Source organism: Heterodontus francisci, chromosome 18 (assembly GCF_036365525.1).
Source record: "Heterodontus francisci isolate sHetFra1 chromosome 18, sHetFra1.hap1, whole genome shotgun sequence".
NCBI classification, from domain to species: domain Eukaryota; kingdom Metazoa; phylum Chordata; class Chondrichthyes; order Heterodontiformes; family Heterodontidae; genus Heterodontus; species Heterodontus francisci.
In genome coordinates this window covers 47528482-47554630 of record NC_090388.1, presented here as the reverse complement: position 1 = coordinate 47554630, position 26149 = coordinate 47528482, and the positions used below count along the sequence as shown (strand labels likewise).

The 26149-nt window shown below is 45.5% G+C and overlaps 1 protein-coding gene across 2 annotated transcripts in view; it reads left to right on the top strand.

Moving 5' to 3' along the window:
• Positions 1–26149, top strand: part of LOC137379600 (solute carrier family 13 member 4-like) — a 136673-nt gene that overhangs the window by 96843 nt on the left and 13681 nt on the right. For both annotated transcript variants that reach the window (XM_068050665.1, XM_068050664.1), the window contains 8 exons: positions 4994–5160; positions 5666–5785; positions 12924–13025; positions 13138–13239; positions 14091–14197; positions 18543–18697; positions 19327–19488; positions 20909–21046. In XM_068050665.1, coding sequence (XP_067906766.1) covers positions 4994–5160; positions 5666–5785; positions 12924–13025; positions 13138–13239; positions 14091–14197; positions 18543–18697; positions 19327–19488; positions 20909–21046 — 1053 coding nt within the window. The remainder of the gene's footprint in view (positions 1–4993; positions 5161–5665; positions 5786–12923; positions 13026–13137; positions 13240–14090; positions 14198–18542; positions 18698–19326; positions 19489–20908; positions 21047–26149) is intronic.

The window sequence follows — 26149 nt, the reverse complement described above, 5'->3', positions numbered from 1 at the left end:
CTAAGTGAATCCCCTTGTGTGACTAAAAAGTCTTCTTTTCCTTCTCCAGTTACTTCTATGTAGTGCTATCCCAGTAACTTCAGCACAGCTGGAGGCAGGATGCTCATTCTTCTGCTCTAACAGCTAAGATGTTGGTGGTGAGCATTCTCTGGGTTTTGAGGCTTATGAGGGCCCTGCCAAAGGTTGCCCACCTGCACCCGTGTAGGGCAGACTCGGTCATCAGGACAGGAGCACTGTACTGTTGTAGTGTTTTGAAATTGCAATTGCATTGTCCCTGGTGTACTCTAGAGGCTGCTGTGGGACACATATGCTAGCAAGGTGAAACTAAAACAGGCAAAATAAAAGGAGAAGCCTTTATGTTCAGCTGCTGCAGACTTTGTCTTGCTATCTTTGCCTCATATCCTATACCAAACTCGACTAAACCTCACTCCAGTCCCAAGGACATCTCAGGTATCATCTGTGCCTCTGACTGAGGCCAGGGGGTGAGGCTAGGGGTGAGAGGTGGGAGCGCCTTGAAAATAGTCCCTGCTTCCATGCGTCCTGTCTCCATCTTTCCACTCTTGGCCCACACACACTTCCCTGTCAGCCAAGAGCTGGAGAGCACTTTGCTGCACTTCATTGAGGCATTGAACAACCAAGGTGAGGCTTGCTTCATCCTGTTTAAAGTAGCAGCCTGGGTATGCAGGCCTTTGGTCTGGGCCAGCATGCACATGGTTGCTTGCCCTGTCTGATTCTCCATGCAGATGGCGACTCTTTTCATGGAGGTGGACATCAGAACAAATGCCTGAAACATCATGGCACTCAGGTTCGAGACCGAATCCTCCAATCTCTCTCCAAGGGTGCGCGGTGCCTTTGGAAATACTGACAGAACCCGCACATATTTTCTGTTGGTGCTCCAGTAATATCGTCTTCGTGGATGACCCACACATCTCAGCATCTCTGTCCAGCTGAGCAGAGCTTGGGATGTCCTGCGCCCTCTGATGGGGACCCTCCACTGCTGTCCCTGTCTTCAACACCTACTCTTGCTCACTTGTGATGTGTGCCTCATCATGTGACAAACTAGTTATCTCCCTTGGGGTCCCCACCCAGTGTGTATATCTGAGCTGGTGGAGGGTACGCAGGAGTCGCTTTCTCAGAGTGCACAACCTCCTGTGAGGACACCTCAGCCTCCTCCCACTCCAGCTTCTGCACCCCATTTGATGGACCTGTGGGAGGTGAAAGACTTGAATTAAGACTGACATAGGGAAAGGGTAAAAAGTCAACATTGTGCAGGTGCTCATATTTCAGTTAGTGGTGACAGCAAATCCACATTAGAACCAAGTGACAGAATTAGAAATCATACTGTCACCGGGTATCTGGTAGACCCCCCATCTCTCCATTGCCAATGATCAATGCACTTCGCCACCCTGCCAATCTCCAAGACCACCTCCTCCTCCTCCTCTGCAGCAGTCAGGGTGGCTCTCATTTGAGGGCCAGCACTGACTCTCTGTCTCTCCTTGAAGTTCTGTGCTCTCTTCTCCTTCAAGGAATGAAAGTAGAAAATCATGAGTGTGAAAAAAGAATGTGCAGAAGATGGAATGGCAACATTTGTGGAGAGTAACTGCAAGGATGGGTGTGAGATGGCAATAAGATGAGTGTCAGTGTTGGCTGTTCAGTTAGCGGTGTGAGGAGGTGCCTCAAGAGAGAGGAATGAGTGGAGCTGCAGGGTGTGTTGGTCTGAGGAGCGCTGTGCAGCAGAAGGATGGGGAAGTCAGACTGTGGGGGTTGGCACCTGAAACTGTTATGCCACTGACCTTTCCTATCCTGCTGAGGTCATTAAATCTCATGTGACACTATATCCAGGTCTGAGAGACCACGCTCACTTCCTCAACCTCTTCCATCCATGCCTACTTACTTTGAGACCAAAGGCCTGCATACCCAGGCTGCTACTTTAAACAGGCTGGCCTCTTCCTCCCGTCTGTGGAAAACAACACTTCTCTGCAGGCCCTCACTGCTCACAGCACGACCTCCAGGGAAGGGTCCGAGAACCTGGGGGCAGCCTTCCCACTTCACGTTTTCATTCTGAAGCCTCTTGAACCTATGCAGCCATTATGACCCCTGCCATGGTCCCTTTAAATAGAAATCCTTCCATTGACAGGTGTGGGTCATCATCACACCTGCACTCTGTGATTGGTTGGGCAAGCTGGAAGTGGGATGCTAATGCTGTGACTGAGTTAAGCAGCCACAACAAAGCACACTCAGCAAAAAAGTCGGGCTCCTGACCTGCTGCCGGCTCCCTTGCTGTGAGCGGCCCTCTAAGATAAAAATTCACTCCATTTGTCTGAGTCCATCATTCTGAAGCTGCATAATGCTCTAGTCAGACTACATTTTTAATACTGCATTCAATCAAATCATTGAAGCAGAAGGAAAACATCTAAGCCATGGAAATGGCTCAGGGAGGGGTCACGAGCTGATCCCTAGCATCGGAGGACTAAGTTGTTAGAAAAGGCTAGAAGTGGAGCCTTGCACCTCATCACAGGGATTGGAAGGGCCACTCACATACAGCAGGCCAAGATGGGATACTTAGTATGGGGAGTGACTATATCCTATTTGTGTATGATATATGGAGTGAGTACATAGACACAAGTAAACAAGCTGCAAAGGCTATTGACCATTTTGATATCAGCTGCTTGAATGATTTGGTGACCTCTATCAGGCCTCACAATCTGCTCAAAATTTCCAATTATTCAAACTCAAATGCTTTAATAGATCCAAAAGGTCGAGGCCTTAGTTTAATATAATATTTGTTCAGCATCTGCACCTAACAGCTGATGATGTTTACAGAGTAAACATCCACTGAGGCTGTGTTCCAACTGAATCGGTTCAGTGGGCACATGGAAGAATGGAAGTTTATCAGTTGCAGTCTTGACTCTGCACAGAGTGAATAGATGTTGAAATGGATCAAATCTGCACCAGTCTGAGTTCACTAACTACTGAGTCTACAGTCTATATTTTATACTATAAGATTTATAATCCATAGTTTCACACCAAGTGTATGAGGTCAGGAGACACTGGATAGAGTGAGGCACTGGTTGAATGTGGAATAGAGAGGCCTGTAGGGCAAGACGTAGAGGCAGGAACTATTTGCTATCTGTTTCCATGTGTTATCTCATTATCTGGTGATAGTTGTTATTGCCCATACTTTGTTTTAACACTCATTCAGAATGTCTCCTCCTGTTACTCCAATCAGATGGAAAAGTTCATACTAGCTTTGAAATGGGCAATTTTATTAACATCTCTACTTTTGAATGCATTTTCTCCTTTACTGTTCCCTGAGTTGCTCTCTTTTATCCTCCTCTTCTGAAGATGGTGATTCATACTGGGCTTCAGTTTATAATAGGACTAGTTTTCTAGTAACACACTTTCAGACTATTCTTCATTTATGAATTTTGACAGTGAGAGCGCACATTTCCCGTTGTGTTCCACAGGGAAGGGGTGTGGAAAATGTGCTGGGTACCCATGACCCCCTTTTTTTGCATGTCATATTTTCTGCTAGAACTGGGAGCAGAAACAGGAAATGCCCACATGTGCAGACTTAAACAAATGATGCAGTGATAAAGGGGTGATATAATGAGCTGGTTGAGGTCCCGACACCGGGCCCAAAAGATGAGGGGAACCCCACCTCGGCCCTTTGGAGACCCACCCCCCAGCTCTATTTAATGGAATCGTCAATTAACAGCCCGCTGCCAGGGTTTTCATCCCTTTAAAGTTGGAGATCCCGCCTCCAAGAGCAGCTGGCTGATCAGAGGACTGGCAGCTCAGTAGTATCAGCAATGCTGCTGGGAGCAGTGGCCCAGACCAGAACCAGCACTGGAGTCCTGGACCCCAGGTAGGTGTGGCAGGGTCACTGGGGTCAGTCTGGTAGACCTTGGCGAGATGGGGGGAGGGGTGGGCAGTGGGGAGGGTGGACATTGAGGGTATGGGGGGCTGTTTGCAGAGAGGCGGCCTTTGCCTCTGGAGGACCTCTGTGGGCCACAGATTCCCCACAGAGGAGGTCACTCTCAAAGCCCGCAGGGAGGTTGCCTTGTTTTACTGGGCAACCTTCTCACGTGGTGGGGCTCTGACCAGTCAATGGTAAAATACCAGACGCAGTGGGAAGAGGCCCTTAGGTAGCTCAATGTGTGCCATTTTATATCATTTGCCCGTAGCTTTTTAAAGCAGCCACAAAAACATGTGTGAATCAAATGAAACACATTGCCAGAATCAGCTGATCAAGGTTAAAGTTCAGTTTAAAGGAACCATTGTAACCAGAATAGGATCGCTTGAGTAATCCTTTTGTCTGTGCTTCAAATTCAGTTTTTTTTGGTTTACAAAGTGCTGACTCAAACTTTGATCTTTTGAGGAAATGGACCAGCATTAACAATATAACTAATCAGAGGCCAGAATTCCTGCCCCACCAAACTTCTAGTAGTGGATAAGGACTGGAGGAAAATCCAGCCTTGAGTTTTGTCTGGTATTTGACCATGGAGGTCATTTGAGCAAGCTTGATCTTTCCTCACTCTGAAGTCCATGTATGTACAAACATATTCCAAAAGTGCTGACTATGTAGAATAATTCTCAATACCCGGGAATACTGTGACAATTGTTGCCTTATTGCTGCCCCAGATGATATTACCTAACTCAGCAGCAAGCAGGGATTGAATCTGAAACCTTCCTGATCAGTTTGGGTCACACAGTGCTGTGCTTTTCACTATGACAGCCATTGGGAGATCACTTTTTTTCTCACACACACACACACACACACACACACACACACACACACACACACACACACACACACACACACACACACACCCTCAAAAGAGGTGTTGAATTTTGTTTGACTAATTGCACTGTGAATAATTGGTTTGGTTGATGAATACCAAATTGTGATAGACAGGATATTTATTTGGGGGAATAGGCTGCTTTAATGTTGACTGTTAGTTTCATGCTGTGGCTCCTTGCTTTTCCACAGAACAAGATTAAGTCCAAAAATGAATACAGCAGTAAATACAAAACCAAGCATGACCACATGATCTGCAAGTGTCTGTCACTGAGCATCACTTATGCTGCCACAATTGGAGGCCTCATGACAATCACCGGAACCTCGACCAACCTCATCTTTGCTGAACAATTCAACAAGTAAGATCATCTATTCTCAAGCAGTGGCCCTCTGTTCAGCCTGATAGACCAGTACTAGAATACACTTTTCCTCCACAGCTAATTATAAGGATACTATTACCCCTAAGGCAGTACATATTTGAGCAACAATGAAGATTCCAACTAACAATAATATAAGTTATGAATACAGGTTGAGGTTGTTGGGCTTGTTTCATTTGGGAAAGAGACATTTATGTAACCTCATTGAAATTCTCAAGATCATCAAGGAAATTGACAAAATTGATCCGGGCAAATTGTTCCCTAAGGTGAAAGGGTTCACTTGCCAAAGGATGCAGGTTCAAAATTAGGAAGGTAGGCGTAAGAAGGGAAGTCAGGTGGAACAGTTTTTATTGCTATATCTGTGTCTCGTGCCTTGCATTCTAGTTTAGTGGTGAAATTAGTGCTTGTACATGGCTATTGCTGACCTGTCTGTTGTTGGGTTACTGCCAGCCTTTTCTCTTGCCTGACGCCTGCTTTTATTTAACAGCCGCTACCCAGAATCACGATCTATCAACTTTGGAACCTGGTTTGTCTTCAGTTTTCCCATTGCCATCATGATGTTGGTACTGACCTGGCTCTGGATGCATTGGCTTTTCCTGGGATGCAAGTAAGTATGGAACTTGAAACAACTACGCCAATAGCCTCCTGCATTAGCACTATGTAGCTGTACATATTAGAGTTGATTTTCTGAGTCCTTGAACAGCAAGGTACATCATAGACATGGGTCTGGGATTTTTCAGCATGGCAGCAGCCTCACAGTGTGCGAAAACTCAGAAAATCTACCCTATTGCACCATTGATCTAGTAATTATTTGTTACATCAACCACTGAGATGCTATAGAATGTAAGCTGAATTTTACAGCCCTTGCTGAAGTTGGGGGTCTGGTTGGGGAGGGGGGCCTGGAAAATGCCTCCGGTAGAGGCCCCCAACAGGCTTCAACGCTGGGAAGGCCCAGCCCGATATTGCCATCGGCGGGATGGCTTCGGGGCGGCCCTCCCGCCACTCGGTGACGGGAGCAACATTTACATATATAAATTAATTTTTAATTAATGAATTACCTCCTTGCCGCTGACTTCCATCGTGCTGCAATATTGGCGCCAGTGGCTGGCACTCCCACACCTTCAGATTCCTGTCTGGATAACCGAGGCATAACACTGGTGGGGAGGGGTCAGCAGGTAAGTTTTTCAGCGCGGGAGGCGGGGGGGGGGGAGTGGGGTCAAACTGATCTCATTGGTTTAGGGGATGGTGGGAAGGGTTAGAGTTTAAAGTTTATGTACTTGTGGGGGGGAGGGTCAGGTGGGCAGGGGAATTGTTTTGAGGGGGTGAGGGCAAGTAATGTTATCGGGGTTATCATGGTTATCAGGGTGGGTGCGGGTGGAAGAGAGGCGATTTAAATGTTTTAAAAAATTTTTGAAACCTATTTCTGTAAATATTAAAATTAAATGGAAGGGCTCGAAGCACTTTAAAAATGCATCAGCGCCTGCACACGGACAGCTGACGCCATTGCCGGGGATGGACCGCCTGCCCCCTCCATGTCATCGGGGTGGGTGGTCCACCCCGACCATTTAAATGAGCTGCCGCGCTGAATACTGTGGCGGCTCTGCAACATGTAGTCCACAGAGCAGACCGCCATTGTTTATGTGTGGTGGCATTGTAAAATGCAGCCCTGCATATCAGTCACAGCTCCCTTGGTGAGAAAGAGGGAATCTAATCTGGCTGCCTGTTGTGCTTTGTTTTCTACAATGTTCTGCTCTATAATGCAGTGTTTACTATGACACAGGGCTGAACTTTATGTTGCCGCCGCCGTAATTGGCGGTGACCATAAAAAATGATGGCACGCATGTGCAGGCCTAACTCCATGGATGACGCGGAGAGGGCAGACGGTCCATCCCTGGCAACAGCGATGGCGCCATTGCGCAGGCGCCAATGCCATTTTCAAAGGTCTTCGAGCTGTATTGTCGAATTTAAATTTTAAAGGGACATTTTTTTGAAAAAAATAAAATTTACTGAGCTCGACCCTCTCCCACCTCCCCCAACAACTGTATACTTAATTCCTTGCTCTCCCCTCACCCCAAAATACTTACCTTATGTACCTGACCTTCCCCCACCCACCAAAGTTTACAAACTTTTACCTTCAACCCCTTCCCACCATATCCTAGACCAATCAGGTTAGTTTGACCCCACTACCCTCACTCCCACATTGAAATACATACCCGCTCCTCTCTCCCCACCAGTGTTCCACATTGGATCTCCAAACCAAATGCGTCGCAGTGCCGCCCACCACCACCAATATGGCACCAGAATGGACGGAGGGAGCGGGTGAATACTTAATTCATTAATTTACCTAAATTAGCATATTTAAATGTTGGTTCCGTCACCGAGCGGCGGGAGGGCCGCCACGAGGCCTCACTGCCACTGCCAATATCGGGCCAGGCCTTCCTGACGTCGAGGCCCATTGCGGGCCTCTCCCGGAGGTATTTTCTAGCACCACCCCCCCCCCCCACCCCACCATGACCCCCGAGGTTGGATGGCCTGTAAAATCCAGCCCACAGTGTCTACTAGAGCATTTTGCTCCTGTAATGCATGATTTGTTACAACACACTATCCAGTGGTCAGTTTACTATAGTGCAAAATTTGATCCAATGCTCTGCTCTCCACCACACACTATTTACCATAACACTACCACTTGCAGCAATACATCATTTGCTATGATGCTCAGTTTTCAACACGGTTTTTAAATGGACCCAATATAGTAGTGGCTCCTCCTATTTCTCATTTACATGCTGCCCCTCAGTGACATAATTCGAAAACACAGTGTAAGTTTTCACATGTACGCTGACGACACTCAGCTCTACCTCACCACCACTTGTCTCGACTTCTACCAACTCCATTCCTCTCCCTGGCAACAGTTTGAGATTAAGCCAGCCTGTTCACCTTGGTGTCACATTTGACCCCGAGATAAGCTTCTGTCCTCATATTCGTGCCATCACTAAGACCGCCTATTTCCACCTGCATAACATTGCCCAACTTCGCCCCTGTCTCAGCTCATCTGCTGCTGAAACCTTTATTTATGCCTTCATTATCTCTAGAGTTGACTATTCAAATGCACTCCTGGCTGATCTCCCACATTCTACTCTCTGTAAACTTGAGGTCATCCAAAACCCGGCTGCTTGTGTCTTAACTTGCATCAAGTCCCATTCCCTTATCACCCCTGTGCTTGACTTACATCAAGCAACATCTTTATTTTAAAATTCTCATCCTTGTTTTCAAATCCTTCCATGGCCTTGCCCCTCCCTATCTCTGTAATCTCCTCCAGCCCCACAACCATGTGAGATGTCTGTGCTTCTCTAATTCTGGTCTCTTGTGCAGCCCTGATTTTAATCGCTGCACCATTGGTGGCCACGCTTTCAGTTGCCTACGCCCTATGTTCTGGAATACCCTCCCTACACCTGTCCGCATCTACACCTCACTCTCCTCCTTTAAGATGTTCCTTAAGACCAACCTCTTTGACCAAGCTTTTGGTCATCTGACCTAATATCTCCTTTTGTGGCTTGGTGTCATACTTTGCAAAGCACCTTGGGATGTTTTATTACAGTAAAGGCACTATTATAAATATATGTTGTAATAAAATGCCTCTCTGTATGTGACGGCTAACAATGAGTTAATGGGGTGTTACCACCACCCCCCCCCCACCCCACCCCCCGTCCCAAATGATATGTTTACCGCCTGATGATAAGTCAGCTTTTTCGACTAATATAAGTTGATAAACAGGAAGCTGTTATCTCAACCCATTCACAGAGTTTTGTTCTTTGGTCTGTAACTTACATATCTAGAAAATTAGCAAAGGTTAATCAACAGATTCAAAAAAAAGCTGACGCAACTGAAAAATGTCTGGTGACTGAAAACAGAGAAGATAAGCCCATGATGTGTGAAAACAAGTAGTCAGACTGAATGCAGTGGGGCACAGGCTTGTCCTGACTTCCACCACAGGTATAACCTGATAGTTTGTTGCTTGAGTTAAAGGAAAAAGCAGAAGGGCCTGGATTTTCCGCTGAAGTACCATTTATTTTGGGATGGATTTGTGTTCTTATCTCAAAACTGCTGCAAAAGATTTGCACCTGAATTATCCTCTCAAAAGAACATCAGTCCCCTTTTGAGGCCTGCTGGGTGCCCAATCCACCTGGTGTAAATGTAATGAGACAGGATTACGGCTAACTCCTCTGACCCATTTTCTCAACTTTTGTCCCAAATTAGTATCCACGACTATATAAGGGCAATGTGAGATGCAATAAGGTATCCCTGAGGCAGACACCACATTTAAGAAGGTAATTTTATGAACTGTTACTGAAGATCATCGTTACTTTTCATTTTCATCCCTTTAGCACTTTTGAAGTCCAGTCAGGACTTTTACTGCAATTTTTACTCTGCTCTGTTCAAAGATCTCTTTTGCATTGGGGACTTACATTTCCCACCATGAATTCTCTATTCTTAAGCTTTGAAGAAGAACAAAAGAATCTAAGAAATAGGAGCCTGAGTAGGCCATTCGGCCTCTCAAGCCTGCTCTGCCATTTAATAAAATCATGGCTGATCTGATTGTTGCCTTAACTCCACTTTCCTGTCTGCCCCCCCATAAGCCTCGACTCCCTTGTAGATCAAAAATCTGTCTAACTGAGCCTTGAATATATTTAGTGATCCAGCCTTCACTGCTGTCTGGGGTAGAGAATTTCAAAGATTAATGACCCTCTCTGAGAGAAGAGATTTCTCCGCATCTCCATCTTAAATGGAAGACCCCTTATTCTGAAACTGCGCCCCCTAGTTCTAGATTCCCCCATGAGGGGAAACATTCTCAGCATCTACCCTGTCAAATGCCCTCAGAATCTTTTATGTTTCAATAAGATCACCTCTCATTCTTCTAAACGCCAATGAGTATAGGCCCAACCTGCTCAATCTTTCCTCATAAGATAACGCCTTCATCCCAGGAATCAACTTAGTGAACCCTCTCTGAACTGCCTCCAATACAAGTAAGAAAATGATGAGGATATGGAATAGGTTGATTCCAGGCTCTTGACGTTAGGCTTCGCATACTGATGCCCACTCATCAGGGTCTCAAGGCCAAAAATGTTTTACTTGGACTCATCAGTGCCTTATCAGGTTGTGCTTTCCCTTGGTATTGGAAAAACATGTCAAGGGATGCCTGAAGCTCACCTGCATGAGGAGAAGGGCATTTTCTATACCAGTCAAGGCCATCACTGACTTGAATTTCTTTGAAACTGGATCCTCCCATGCAGCATCTGATGACTTTTGCCACGTTAGCCAGGCAGTTCTCACAATTGCATCAAGAAGATAACTGTTGCTGTATTTAGGAAGGACGCACAATTCCAATTCTTCCCAAACAGACAGAAAGTTATCTAGTACTACAGGTTGTTAGGGTTCCTACAGGTCCAGGAAGCAATTCATGGAACATCATGTGACGCTCAAAGCGCCTTATGAGAATCAACTCAATTTTCTGCATAGGAATGGCTTACATTCTATTTATGTCCAGCTTTTTAAATTTGTTTGGGGCTGTGGGCGTCACTGGCTATGCCAGCATATATAGCCCATCCATAATTGCCCTTCAGAAGGTGAGCTGCCTTCTTAAATCGCTGCAGTGTGTAGGTACACCAACAGTGCTGTTAGGAAGGGAGTTCCAAGATTTTGACCCAGCGACAGTGAAGGAATGGCGATATCGTTCCAAGTCAGGATGGTGTGTGGCTTGGAGGGGAACTTGCAGGTGGTGGTGTTCCCATGCATCTGCTACCCTTGTCTTTCTAGGTGGTAGAGGTCGTGGGTTTGGAAGGTGCTGTCGAAGGAGTTTTGGTGAGTTGCTGCAGTGCATCTTGTAGATGGTACACACTGCTGCCACAGTGCATCGGTGGTGGAGGGAGTGAATGTTGAAAGTGGTGCATGGGGTGCCAATCAAGCAGGCTGCTTTGTCCTGGATGGTGTCGAGCTTCTTGGGTATTGTTGGAGCTGCACCCATCCAGGCAAGTGGAGAGTATTCCATCACACTCCTGACTTGTGCCTTGTAGATGGTGGACAGGCATTGGGGAGTCAGGAGGTAAGTTACTCATTGCAGAATTCCTAGCCCCTGACCTGTGTTGTAGCCACAGCACTTATGTGGCTGGTCCATTTCAGTTTCTGGTCAGTGGTGACCCCCACCAGAATGTTGATAGTGGAGGATTCAGCGATGGTCATGCCATTGAACATCAAGGGGAGATGGTTAGATTCTCTCTTGTTTGAGATGGTCATTGGCTGGCACTTATGTGGAGTGACCATTTCAAATGTGTCATGTTGAAATCTGTGAATCAACTGATTATCAAGAAAAGGATCCATGTCTAGTTTCATTCTTCACTGTTTGGCTTGGATCCAATTAACAGGGACAACGGATATAATGAGGCTCGTGCCATTGCAATAAGTGTGATACAGTAGACTATAGGAATTCTCAAGTTCTGTTTTAATTATCAGGGTAAATCTGCTAACCCCAACCATACTGAGGACCCTGCTGCTGCTCCTTCCGGCAATGCTGCTGTTCTTCAGATGCATCGGGAGAGTATTCCCCAGCCCCAAGAGCAATAAACCTATCAGGATCAGTTTTATCCATCCAAACCCACGCTGCATTACAAATGAGGATTAGTGGTGGATTCATGCTGGGCAGTTATCCCATTTCATCGCTAACATGCCAATGGAAGCAGAATTCAGTCAATTATGCAAATTTGTGATTTGCACCAGCAGCAGATTTTGAAATTTGTGATGGTGTGAGATTTTTTTTTTCCTGGGCTGGGAGGAGCTCAGGACTGAAAGGTTGAAATTTTAGGAGTCTGCTTTCCAGATGGGAAGCCTTGCCTGCTTGGAGCGTGTATTGGAAATTTGTGTGTGCACTGCCAATGACTTTGCAACCATTTCCCAATGATTCATTTTAATAGCTGGAAAATGATGGCTATTATGAGCCCAAACTACTGATCTGAACTCCTGGCGGGTTAAATCTTCTCACTGGGAGTGTGAACGCAAATAATTATCTTCCAGCTTGCATCTTGCAGAATCCAAACAAATTTTAAATGAACTCATTCATACCGAAGACTGATGCAACGGTGTCACAAAAAAAACAGAACTACTATCAAGCAATTCCTTATCTGTAATTGGGAGAGGAATAAAAGATAGTTTTGTTTTGAGAAGCAAGGTCATAATGTGAGAGGAATATAGTAAATGAAATGCAGCAGGAAGATTTATTGTTTCAGCCACCAACTGTTAAAAATCATCTCAGTACAGTGTGAATTGCCAGTATGTTAGGCATCATTGTAAATTTGGGGCTTAATTTTCCTAATATGCTTTAGCAATGAGAACACTCACATATCATAAATTACAAGAGCTGGCCTATGATTTTCATTCCACTAAAGGTATCCAAGATTTTTTAATATGCATTGGCGCTGAAGAAGATTCCTCACTGCTAATGCACATTTGAAAGACTTAGGCTATGGTGTACAAGTCCAAGGAGATAATTCTCTGCTAATTTTTAAATAACTCAAGGACTTTGGACAAATTCCAACCTGTGTGAGTGATCTCTGTTTCGATGTAATCTTGTGTCTTCCACAAACATCCATATTTACACACAATATCTCTACATAAATGGGGTAATGTGTCTCCATCAGTCAGAACAATGGGGTTGTACATTCTTTTGTTACATTACTTGTATAAATCTTTCATTACAGTTTTAAGGAAACTTGTTCTCTCAGCAAAAAGAGGAAGACAAAACGTGAGGAGATGTCCGAGAGGAGAATTCAAGAGGAGTACGAGAAATTGGGGCCATTCAGGTATGAGGAACTGCTTGTTCCTGACTGTTAGGGGATTTAGACAATATTTGACTTTCAAGTTGCTCACAACGTAATTGAATCTAATTCCCTTTTATTGTTATGATTTTTCCAGCTACCCGGAGATGGTGACTGGGATTTTCTTTGTGCTGATGACATTATTATGGTTTACCCGGGAACCGGGATTTGTTCCAGGATGGACATCACTGTTTGAGAGGTAAATCCAACATCCCATGATAAACAGTAACCCTCTCATCCATGAGCCTGTCCCTCACTCTCAATACTCTGACCCAGGAACCCAGTCCCATCCCAATCCTGGTCCACACACCCAGTCCCACCCCAATCATGATCCACACACCCTGTCCCAGCCCAATCCTGATCCACAAACCCAGTCCCACCCCAATCATGATCCACACACCCAGTCCCAGCCCAATCCTGATCCACACACTCGTCCCACCCCAATCCTGATCCACACACTCGTCCCACCCCAATCCTGACCCACGAACCCAGTCCCACTCCAACCCTGATCCACACACCCAGTCCCACTCCAACCCTGATCCACACACCCAGTCCCACTCCAACCCTGATCCACACACCCAGTCCCACTCCAACCCTGATCCACACACCCAGTCCCACTCCAACCCTGATCCACACACCCAGTCCCAGCCCAATCCTGATCCACACACCCAGTCCCAGCCCAATCCTGATCCACACACCCAGTCCCACTCCAATCCTGATCCACAAACCCAGTCCCACCCCAATCCTGACCACATACCCAGTCCCACTCCAACCCTGATCCACACACCCAGTCCCACCCCAATCCTGATCCACGAGCCCAGTCCCACTCCAATCCTGATCCACGAGCCCAGTCCCACTCCAATCCTGATCCATGAACCCAGTCCCACCCCAATATCCCATGTTTTTGAGCTAAATGAGTTGGGACTTAATAATTGACCTCTTTTTATTGTTCATGCAAAAGCCTTCTTTCAGATCAACCCTGACTTTCCTGAAACCTGTAAAATATCTTTGATTTGGTACTCTCTAATTCTTAATTCTTACGTCTTTCAGAAAAGGCTATAGGACAGATGCCACTGTTTCCATCTTCCTGGGGTTTCTTCTCTTCTTGATTCCTGCTAAGAAACCATCTTTCCCCTGTTTAGACAAAGCCACCAATGGTGAGTTCTGATGGTCTCTTCTCAGTGCTGATGGATTTTTTTTTTCTCCTTCATATCCTAGGAATATGGAAGTAAATCATAACATCCATACTGCACCCTCATTGAAATCAGTTACTCAGCATAGATTGAAGATCAAAACGAGGATCTTTTGAGTCTCATCTGTTCCCATTAACTATTGAGCCATTAGGGCATGCTAAGTCCCAGTTCTTGAATCTGCCTCACTAGGGATGAGGTAGAGGAGTTAGGTCTTTGCTTTTATCAATAATAAAGACAGAGAAGGTTAACGTAAGCCAGAAAATCCCTGACCATTCTCTAACCTCTCACTCTATTTAGGACAAGAAAGTTGACTAGCAGAAATGTAGCTGATGTTCTTGCTGTGCCACAAGCCAGTGATGGAGAAGCTGATTCTAGACAGGGGCTGGATGTTTCACAAAACTATTTTGGCCTGTGGGAAAAATTATTTGCAGACAGCGCCTTGAATCTGTGAACATAAACAGCTACGAACATTTTCAATAGTTACGACTCCATGCATAGGAGTGATAACACAAGCTGTACCAATGAACAGATCTCTAGAACTAAAACAAGACAGTAGAGGTTTGAAAGCCCTACTTGTTCAAGCATTGAACCTTGTTTTAATGTCGATCAACCAGGAGATACTGGAACTATGTGACCAGCACTGCTCAGCTCCTGCTGCCCCCTATGCTTTATGTGTACAGTAGCATATTGGCTATTTTACTCAACTAGTAATCCAATAACCTGGACTAATGGTCCAGCCGCATGAATTCAAATCCCACCACGTCCGCAGGGGGATTTAAGTTCAGTTAATTAAATAAACCTGGAATAAAAAGCTAATATCAGCAGTCATGAAACTACTGGATTGTCATAAAAACCTATCGGGTTCAATAAAGTCCTTTAGGGAAGGAAATCTGCTGTCTTTAACAACATATCTCCTCATTTTCTTTGGAGTGCACAGACTATTTGTTTAAGTGCATGATCCCTTTAAATTTCTTTTCTGTGGTCGTGCACATGCAGTAGCTTAAAGGGGCTGACTTGTTGCGGCCTGCGCGGGAACTCTCGGGTTGCTGCGCTGCTGCACAGCTTAGAGGGAACATTGTCATTATCTAATCTGGCTTATATAAGACTGCAGACCCACAGTACTGTGGTTTACTCTTAACTGCCCTTTGAAATGGCCTAGCATGCCACTCAGCTGTATCAATCCACTATGAAAAACTAGATTAAGAATAAAAAATAAGATGGACCACCTGGCATCAACCTATGCATTGACAGAAAAAGGTGCACCCAGCCCAACCAACACTGCAAAGTCCTCCTCAATGGGGACATCTGGGGATTTGTGCCAATATTGGGAGAGTGGTCCAACAGACTAGTCAAGCAACAGCCACAGTCTTACTCAGCATATCATATGTTAGAGCCAATGTCCCAGATTCCTCCATCAGCATCCCTGGGTATGTCCTGTCCCACCAGTCAGAAGAGAATGACCCTGGATGTCCTCAACATTGGCTTAGGAACTCATGAGGTTTCATGACATCAGGTGAACCAAAGGCAAGGAAATCTCTGCTGCTTGTGATTTACCGCCCTCCTTCAGCAGATGAATCAGTACTCCTCCACTTAAAGACCACTTGGAAGAAGCACTGAGGGTAGCAAAGGCACAGAATGTACTCTGGGTGGGGAACTTCAAGGTCCATCACCAAGAGTGGCTTGGTAGCACCACTAGTGACCAAGCTGGCCGAGTCCTAAAGGACATAGCTGCTAGACTGGGTCTGCGGCAGGTGGTGAGGGAATCAGCAAGAGGGAAAAACCTACTTGGCCTTGTCCTGACCAATCTAGCTGTTGCAGGTGCATCTATCCATGACAGTATTGGTAGGATTGACCACCACACAGTCCTGGTGGAGGTGAAGACCTATCTTCAACTGAGGACGCCCTCCATCTTGTTGTGTAGCACTACCACCATGCTAAATGGAATAGATTCAGAACAGATCCAGCAGCTCAAAACCGAGCATCAATGAGACACTCTGGACCATCAGCAGCAGCAGTACTGTATTGTCCCAATCCCCAATATGCAACCTCATGGCTTGGCATATCTCTCACTCTACCATTAAAGTCAAGCCAAAGGACCAACCCTGTTTTATTGAGGAGTGTAGAAGAGCATGCCAGAAGCAGCTCAAGGTGTATCTAAAAATGAGGTGCCACCTGCTAAAGCTAGAACATAGGATTACATGCATGCTAAACAGCGGATGCAGCATGTGATATACTGAGCTAATAAATCCCAAAGCCAACACATCAGATCAAAACTCTGCAGTCCTGCCACATCCAGTCATGAATGGTGGTACACAATTAAACACCAAACAGGAGACGAGGTGCCATGACATCCCTCTCCTCAATGATGGGGGAGCCCAACATGTCAGTGCAAAAGACAAGACTAAAGCATTTGCAATCATCTTCAGCCAAGCGGAAGTGATTCATCTCAGTCTCCTCCTGAGGATCCCACCATCACAGATGCCAGTCTTCAGTCAATTCGATTTACGTGATATCAAGAAATGGCTGAACGCACTGGATACAGCAAAGGCTATGGGCCCTGACAACATCACAGCTGTCATGCTGACGACTTGTGCTCCAGAACTAGCTGTGCCTCCAGCCAAGCTGTTCCAGTATAACTAACGCTGGCATCTACCTGACAATGTGAAAAATTGTCCAGGTATGTCCTTTCCACAAACAGCAGGACAAATTCAATCTGGCCAATTATTATCGCCCCATCAATCTACTCTCAATCATCAGCAAAGTGATGGAAGGGGTCATCAACAGTGCTATCAAGCAATCACTACTCTCCAATAACCTGATCACCAATGCTCATTTTGGGTTCCGCTAGGACCACTCAACTCCACGCCTCATGAAAGCCTCAGTCTGAACAGGGAAAAAAGAGCTGAATTCCAGAGGTGATGAGAGTGACTGCCCTTGACATCAAGGCAGCATTTGACTGAGTGTGTCATGAAGGAGCCCTTGTAAAATTGAAGTCAATGGGAATCGCGGGGGAAAATGTGTGACTGGCCAAATTCATACCGAGCACAGAGATTGTTGTGGTTGTTGGAGGCCAATCATTTTAGCCCTAGGACAGTGCTGCAGGTGTTCTTCAAGGCAGTGTACTAGGCCTAACTATTTTCAACAGCTTCACTGGTCTCTCCTTGATTTTCAACGACATTATCATTGCCAAATCCCCCACCATCAACATCCTGGGTGTCACCATTGATCAGAAACTTAACTGGACCTGCCACATAAATACTGTGGCTACAAAGAGCAGTTACGAGGCTGGTATTCCACAGCAAGTCACTCACCTCCTGATTCTCCAAAGCCTTTCCCCCATCTACAAGGCACAAATCAATAACATGATGGAATGCTCTCCGCTTGCCTGGATGAGTGCAGTTCCAAGAACACTCAAGAAGCTCAACGCCATCCAGGAAAAAGCAGCCACTTGATTGGCACCCCATCTACCACCTTAAACATTCACTCCCTTCACCACCGGTGCACCATGGCTGCAGTGTGTACTATCTAAAAGATGCACTACAGCAACTCTCCATGACGCCTTCGGCACCTCCCAAAATCGCGACCTATAGTGACTAGAAGGACGAGGACAGCAAGTTCATGAAATCGCCACCACCCGAAAGTTCCCCTCCAAGTCAAATGCTCTCCTGACTTGGAAATATAGTTCCTTCACTGTCACTGGGTCGAAATCCTGGGACTCCCTATCTAACAACACTGTGGAATTAGCTTCACCACATGGACTGTAACAGTTCAAGAAAGCAACTTAACACCACCTTCCTGAGGGCAATTAGTTATGGGTAATAAATGCTGGCCTTGCCAGTGTCGCCCAATCTAGTGAATAATTAAAATCAAAGACAGCATACTAATTTAATTTGCCTAAATTCAAACCTGAGACTTTCTGGCCTAAAGTCTTGCTGTCACAATTGCATTACTTGGCCTTTGGAGGGCAGGTGCTGAATGTGACTAAAGGTCCATATAGCTTGCCCCGACAATGTCTGTTAGGCCCACACTTAAAATGTCACAGTGGAGCTTTTCCGATACTTTATACTGCAATTGTTGATTTTTAAAGAGACGGTCTGTGATGTGTTTGCCCACATACAGCAGCAAAGACAGGTAAAGAGATCATGATTTAAGTTGGGGTGATGTAAACAAAAGCTGCAGTATTTCTGAAAAAATAGAATATTTCAAATGATTTTCCACATCTCTTATAACCACCAGGAAATAAGCTCACGGTCTTGTGGAGAATAAGCTTCAATCTTTTACTGAACTTGGTCATTTATTTTTGGTACAGATGAAGAAAGTGCAAAGGACTCAAAGAATTTGAATATCTCAAAGGATCCAAACCCACTGGCACCACTGATAAACTGGAAAGACTTTCAAAAGCACATGCCATGGGAGATTGTCATCCTTGTCGGAGGGGGATATGCTTTGGCCGCAGGCTGCAAGGTAAAGACAGGCACAGCAACAGAGTCCAGTATGCCCATGTGTTGTGTATGTTTCTAAATTTAACTCTTTATATAAGGACATATGGAGTCTCAAGGAAGTAAATCTGTGATCTTTTCTGGAGGCCTGCTAGTTACAGTGGTTGCTTCGCATCACTAAATGTGCTCAGGCAATGGGATGATTATTTGGATCACTTCACATTGATATAGTTATTATAAATCTAACCAACAGGCTTGTAAGAAACTTTCACAGGTTGCAAATATCCTGATGGAGATAGCCGAAATGGACTGCCCTAACCTTGAAGGAAGAGAAAATGGACTTGTCTCTTGATGGAGTGATGGCACATACTGCTGGCTGAACTTGGGGATTTGGAGCGACGGTCTGGAAAAGGATTAGCCTCCTCAGTTGACTTGTCATTTTAACTGAAGAAGGATGCATGAAAGAAATTGGTTTTCAGATTGTACTGTCTAACAGCTAAAAATTACACTGTTAACTATGTTGCATGGATGTCATTTAGGTGTTTTATACCATCTTATAGCCTTGCTGTTGCTTGAGGATTCTTTACTCCAATCTGCAGCTCCACTCTGTGTGCACACACCTCTTTACTGAATTTGTCTTTTCCCCCCCACCAGGTGTCTGGCCTATCAGATTGGATTGGGCGTCAGATGGAACCAATGAGCAACCTCCCTCCTTGGGCTGTTACATTAATTGCCTGCCTCTTGGTGTCAGTTGTCACTGAATTTGCAAGTAATCCAGCTACCATCACAGTTTTCCTACCTATTCTCTCTACTTTGGTAAGAAAGCCTATTCCCTGCACTGATGGAAGCAGTGGCCATTTATGCTGTCACAAAACTGTCTGTTACTATTTTACTTTATTGCGAACATAGAGTAGGTTTGAGCCTGTTCTGTTATTCAATAAGATTATGGCTAATCTGTATCCATCTACCCGCCTTGATTCTGTAATCCTTAACACCCTGTCCTGAGCAGGGTAGTGATCTCAGTTTTAAAATTTTTAAAATGGCCAAACCACAACAGCTTTGTGGGGGAGAGATTTCCAGATTTCCACTACCCTTTGTGCGAAGAAGTGCTTGAATAGAACATGATGAGAAACTGGGTAAACTAATCAATGCCAAGACTGCCCTTTCACCTCTGAATATTGGTTTCAATCCTGCCACAACTATTGGAATGAATGTCTTCTCTTTCTGCTGGCTGTGAGGAGATTGACTGAAATATCTTTTGGAAGTTTAATCATCTTCCTAGTGGCTCAACTCAAGTGCACAGAGCAGCCCACAATTCAGTACAGATTACCACTGGATCGTCAGTCTAACTGAGCAAGGCCATGTGAATGTTGTGGATTACGGATGGTGTAGCAAAAAAGGGTGAACCTATCAAATTTGGGGTTCAGGCATAATGGAGGAAGATTTCCCTGCGTCAGGCCTGTGAACACTCGATTGATACAAAATGTGGAAAGCATTGTATTCTCAAGCACTGATATGCCTGAAAAAAATTAACAAAATTTAAAAAAAATTATTTGAGGTTACCTTACATGGCTCTATACCCCGTCATGCTTAATAGTGGTACCTCCTCAAAACTAAGTAATATTATCCTGAGTTAATTAAGAATTTAAGGGGGCTTTTGCCTGGTCAGGTGTGCTACTTGGTTTGCAAACACAGGCGAACCTTAATCAGCTTTAGGTTTTAAATTTTTCAGCTAAGGATATCTGGGAACAGTGCACCCACTGATAAAGTGGGAACTTTACGACTGCACACAGTATCGAAGAACTTCAGAGGAATTTTCTGGGCTTGGAGACCCTGTCGAATCAGGAGCTTGCGCTACCTGAAAACTCAGAGTGACACTTTCCCGATCAAAAAATCTCATTTTATTATACAGCACATCATGAAGCTCATTGCTGCACCTAAGGAACACTCAGTTTCCCAGGTGCAGTGAAGTGGAAAAGAGATGGAGAGTCATTGCATCAGGTCTCTGCCCCCACCAAGGATTTCCTGGGTTTCCCCTTATGACTGGAATTGGCACAGGCCCAACAATCACATATTAATGAGACAGGAGTAATTACATTATAAACCCCTATTCCAGTTCTCTCCAGCTCATATCTTCAAGTTTCAGTACCTCATTGCCAAATATCCATTATTCTATACAGAAACCTAAGATTCACTCCACTTTGTGATTAATACTTCTTTTCTGTTTCTCTTGTAGTCTGAAACTCTGCGGATTAATCCCTTGTACACATTGATACCGGCCACAATGTGTGTGTCCTTTGCCGTGATGCTGCCTGTTGGTAATCCACCGAATGCCATTGTCTTCAGCTATGGGCACTGCCAGATTCAGGACATGGTAAGGCACATTGGGAGCTAAATTCAATAGCACTCAAAAACAAGGTGGGGGTCATGGTATGTGATTTAGCCCGTGCCCGTTGATTACGATGTCGGCAGCATGCCAACTTCCTGCTGCCCCTCATTTCAATGATTTCAGCGTCCAGCCAGTGCTAACCGTGCTGTTGATTGGTTAGATGCATCAGCAGGCGGCCAACGTCGTGAGTGGCGAGCACCACTTAAAGCTAGCCTGCACTGCTTAAAGCTAGTCTGCATCTCTTAAAGGGGAGGTGCATTGTGGCTACAGTAGGTACTGGCAGTCAAGCAAGAAGTGACTCTGACCTGGGAAACATTGAAGAATGGCACAAAACTGAAGAGCGCGGGCTTCAAGGTTTTCAGGCACTACGCTGGAGGTGGAGGAGGTGGAAAGGAGAAGAGACGTCCTGTATCTGTAGGCCCTCCAGACATACGCTCAGAAAGTAGTGGGTGCAGATAGCTACCCCAGTCAATACCAGGACTCAAGCCCCAAGAACCTGGATGTAGTGCTGCAAGCAGGTCAATGACCTCACACAGGTGGTCAAGGTCAGTGAATGCATCTTCAAATCCCATACTCTACCAATCACACCACCAGCCTCAGACACTGCTGAACCACACTTCCATCACTCGTCTATCAACAATCTATCAATCAGGACTCATACCTGACATTCATAAGCTCCACCTCACACTCCCACACTTAGCACTGTAGCACACTTCACATTCACACCTTACAGCTTGCACACACTGCCAGCTATTCAATAATGCCAATCACATCAGGCAAACAAATTTCACAACACTCAGTCACATACTTCTCTCTCGCTTGCAGGACAAAGTGGTGTGGAACTGGAGGCAGCAGCACCTAACTGGAGGGGGGCTGATACGCTTGCATGTCCTAAGCCCCATGGAGGAGATGGTGCTGGCCATTATTGAGGCAGCCGTTGCTTAGGTCATGGCCAATGGTGGGGCTGAAACAATCGAAGATGCCAATATCCTCGTACCTAATCGCCCGTCTCACATCTAACATCCCCCTCATCCCACACACTCTTCCAATCTTATGTAATCATGCACCTCTCACTTTCCAACCCCTTCCCACACCATAATCTTACCCTTTTGCCTTTTTCCTTACAGACATCTAAGAACTGCAACCTGGCCAGTCAGTGAAGGAACGCCAAGAAGAGAGTGCTGATGATGCATCGACACTCAATTTCACACTCACAGCCACCAGCTCAGAAACTGACACTCTGCATAGTTTAGAGGATAGCATGGAGGCAAGATCTGCACATGGTGAGACACCGGGCACAAGTGGGTTATAATCGGGGCAAGGATAGCACAGCTGTGGGCTTGCCAGAGGGAGAGGCCGCACACGTTTTCTGCTGCAGAGGACTCAGATGAGGATTTTGATGGAGCAGACTGCAGAAAAACGCTGATGGGTATGCACAACAAAATGCTTGGTGCATTGGCAGGCCTGCCACAAAACCTGCAGTCAATGCCAAGGAGCATGGAGGAGACCGTCACCAACTTGACACAGGGCATTGAGCAGAGCTTGGAGCCCATCCTTTCCATTGTGGATGTGATGGCCAACTCTGTTCTCACACTTGTTGACCCAACCATGATGCAGCATCTGAAGGCTGATGTTACAGCTGCCATTGCAGCAGAAGCAGCAGCCAGCCAAATCTGCTTGAGGTTGTCTTCCAACACCAGCTACAGTCTCCTCCACTGAAAGTCAGTAGCCTTTCACCAGCCATGCTGCAGCCACTGGGGTAGCACTGCACAGGACAGGCAAAGGGACACAAGACAGGCACTAAGGGAATGAACAAGGATGATTAGTTGACTTTTGCATGCTATATAGCATGATTTCATTTATAAATTTGGTTTGAAATATTTATTTTGTGGTGGCTTTTATTTTTGCCTGGTGGCCAGGGTGATGGTCAGTGACAAAGGGAAAGTAAGGTGTGTGATTGTTGGTGAATGGGGAATTGGGGTCACTGTTACTGGTATTGCTGTTAGATCACTTCTTCATGGATGGCCTGACCAGAAAGGAGCTGTTGAGGTTGCCTTTTCCCTTCATCTTCCTCTTCCTCATCCTAAAGGTAGGGGAACAAGGAACAGGGCTCCATGGTTGACGAGGGAGATAGAAATTATGATGAAACAACAAAGAGGGTGTATGATGCATGTCGGATGAACTCATCAGGTGAGAACCAAGCCAAATACAACAAGTTGAGAGGAGAGATGAAGAGGAAAATAACACTGGCAAAGAGAGAATATGAAAATAGATGGCAGTCAACATAAAAGGGAACTCAAAAATCTTCTACTGGCATGTAAATAGTATGTGAGTAGTAAGAGGAGGAGTGGGGCCCTTTAGAGACAGAGAGAGTAATGTATGCTTAGAGGTGCAGGGTACAACTAATATACTTAATGAGTACTTTGTATCAATGTTCACTAAGGAAATGGAGGGCTGACAAAATATCAGTAAAAGCAGAGAGAGTAGAGGCAGTGGATAAGGTAAAAATTGAGAGGGGAAAGGTACTAAAAGGCTAGCTATGCTTAGGGTAAATAAGTCACCTGGTCTGGATGGCGTGCATCCCAGGTTGCTAAAGGAAGTGGGGATGGAGGTAGCAGAAGGGCTTTCCATAATCTTCCAATCTTCCCTGGATATGGGGGAAGTGCCAGAGGATTTGAGAGTGACAAATGTGCCTTATTCAAGAAAGGGTGAAAGGACAGTCCTAGCAACTACAGGTCAGTTTGTTTAACGTCAGAAGTGTAAGGTTTTAGAAACTATAATCAGGGAAAATATCAACGACACTTAGAGATTCGAGTTAGTTAAGGAGAGCGAGCATAGATTTGTAAAAGACAGATCATGCTTGACAAATTTAATTGAACTTTTTGATGAAGTAACAGAGAAGGTTGATGAAGGGAATGTGGTGGATGTTGTTTATATGGATTTTAAGAAAGCATTTGATAAGGTATCACATAAAAGGCTGGTTAACAAGATTGAAGTTCATGGAATAGGAAGGTCAGTGTCCAATTGGATAAAAAAAATTAGCTTATGGACAGAAAACAGTGAGTCATCAGAAATGGTTGCTTTTTAGACTGGAGGATCGTAGACAGTGGTATCACCCAAGGGTCAGTGCTGGGACCATTGCTGTTTTGATATATATAGATGACTTGGATCTTGGAATACAGAGCAAAATTTTAAAATTTGCTGTCGACACCAAGCTTGGAGGTGCAGAAAACAGTGAGGATGATATGAACCACCTGCAACGGGACATAGTTTGGCTAGCAGAATGGGCAGAGAGGTGGCAGTTGGAATTTAATACTGACAAATGTGAGGTGATGCATTTTGGCAGAAGAAATTGGGAGAGGCAATATATACTTAATGTCACCATTCTAAAGTGTGTGCAGGAACAGAGTGCATTTGCACCAATCTTTGAAGGTGGCAGGACGTTTTGAGAGAGCTGTTAATAAAGCATTTGGGATCTTGGGCTTCATAAATAGAGGCATACAGTACAAAAGCAGGAAAGTTATGCTGAACCTTTATAAAGCTCCGGTTAGGCCCCAACTGGAGTATTGTGTCCAGTTCTGGTCACCACCCTTAAGAAAGGATGTGAGGGTTTTTGAGAGGGTGCAGAGGACATTTACCCTAATGGTTCCAGGGAATGAGGATTTTAGTTACAAAGTTAGGTTGGAAAAGCTGGGTTTGTTCTCCTTAGAACATAGGAGATTGAGGGGAGATGTAAACGAAGTATACAGGATTATGGCAGGCTTAGATAAGTTAGACAAGGAAAAGCTGTTCCCTTTAACAAATGGTACAAGGACTAGGGGACAAAGTTTGAAGGTTTTTGGCAAGAGATGCAGGGGGAATATGAGGAAGCAAATTTTTTACCCAGCGGGTGTTAATGACCTGGAATTCTCTGTCCACAAGGGTGGAGGAAGTGGAGACAATCAATGACTTCGAGTAAGTTGGATGGCCGCTTGAGAGCAATAGACTTGCAGGGCTACGGGGACTGAGCCGGGGAGTTGGACTGATAGCATAGCTCCGTGGAGAGCCAGCATGGCCTCGATGGGCCGAATGGCCTTCTTCTGTGCCGTAATTGACTCTATGACCCGATGACTAATGCTCCTGCTCCTCAGCTGCTCGGCATATAGCTGGGGCAAGGGCCATCCCCTCATGATAGTCATGTTATGCAACATGCAGCAGACCACCATGAATCTTGACACACGCTCTGCTGAGTACTGCATGGCTCCTCCAGAGTGGTCCAGGCAGCGAAAACATTATTTTGGCATACCACACCTCAGTAGTCTGCTCTGTCAGTTTTCGTGTGACAGTCTATCTTTCATTGTATGCTTGATGGACATGTGTGCATGGGTTGTGCAGCACAGTCATCAGCCATGTGGTTCGTGGCGAGACCTGGTCACCCAGTAGCCACCCTTTGATTTGCCATGTCAGCTCAATTGCAGTTGGCACACCGGACTGCTGCAGAATGAAGGCATCATGACTGCTGCCAGGATACTGAGCATTGACTGACATAGTTCACTGCCCATGATCTCACACCAGCTGGATGTTGAGGGAATGGTATTTCTTTCGGTTCTGGTATGGGGTGGAATTGACATCTGGCACCTGCAAAGCGATGTGATGCAGTCAATGGCACAATCCTAGTGAAGCCATGTATTCACTCCACCTGCTTCTCTCTGGCAAGAGGGAATAAAATGTAATTAACTCTTACTGAATAGAGAGCCTCAGTGACTTCCCTTATGCAGCAGTGAATGGCAAACTGAGATGTTGCAAATATCTTCAGCTCCAGCCTGGAAGAAGCGAGACACATAAAAGCTAATAGCGACAGTCACTTTCACAGCCATTGGCAATGTGGTCCTTTCCCTGCTATGTGGTTGCAGATGTGGCTGTAGTGGGTGGCAGAATTCAGTGAGAATATCCTTACTGAAGTGCAGATGTCTCAGACATTGTTCCTCTCTGAGGTTGAGGTTGGAGAATTTCTCCCTGAACACTATGGGCGGATATGGCCTCCTGCTGAGTGCCCTTCTCCTCCTCCTCCTCCTCTTCCAGCAGCTTGTCCCACTCTGTGCACCATCT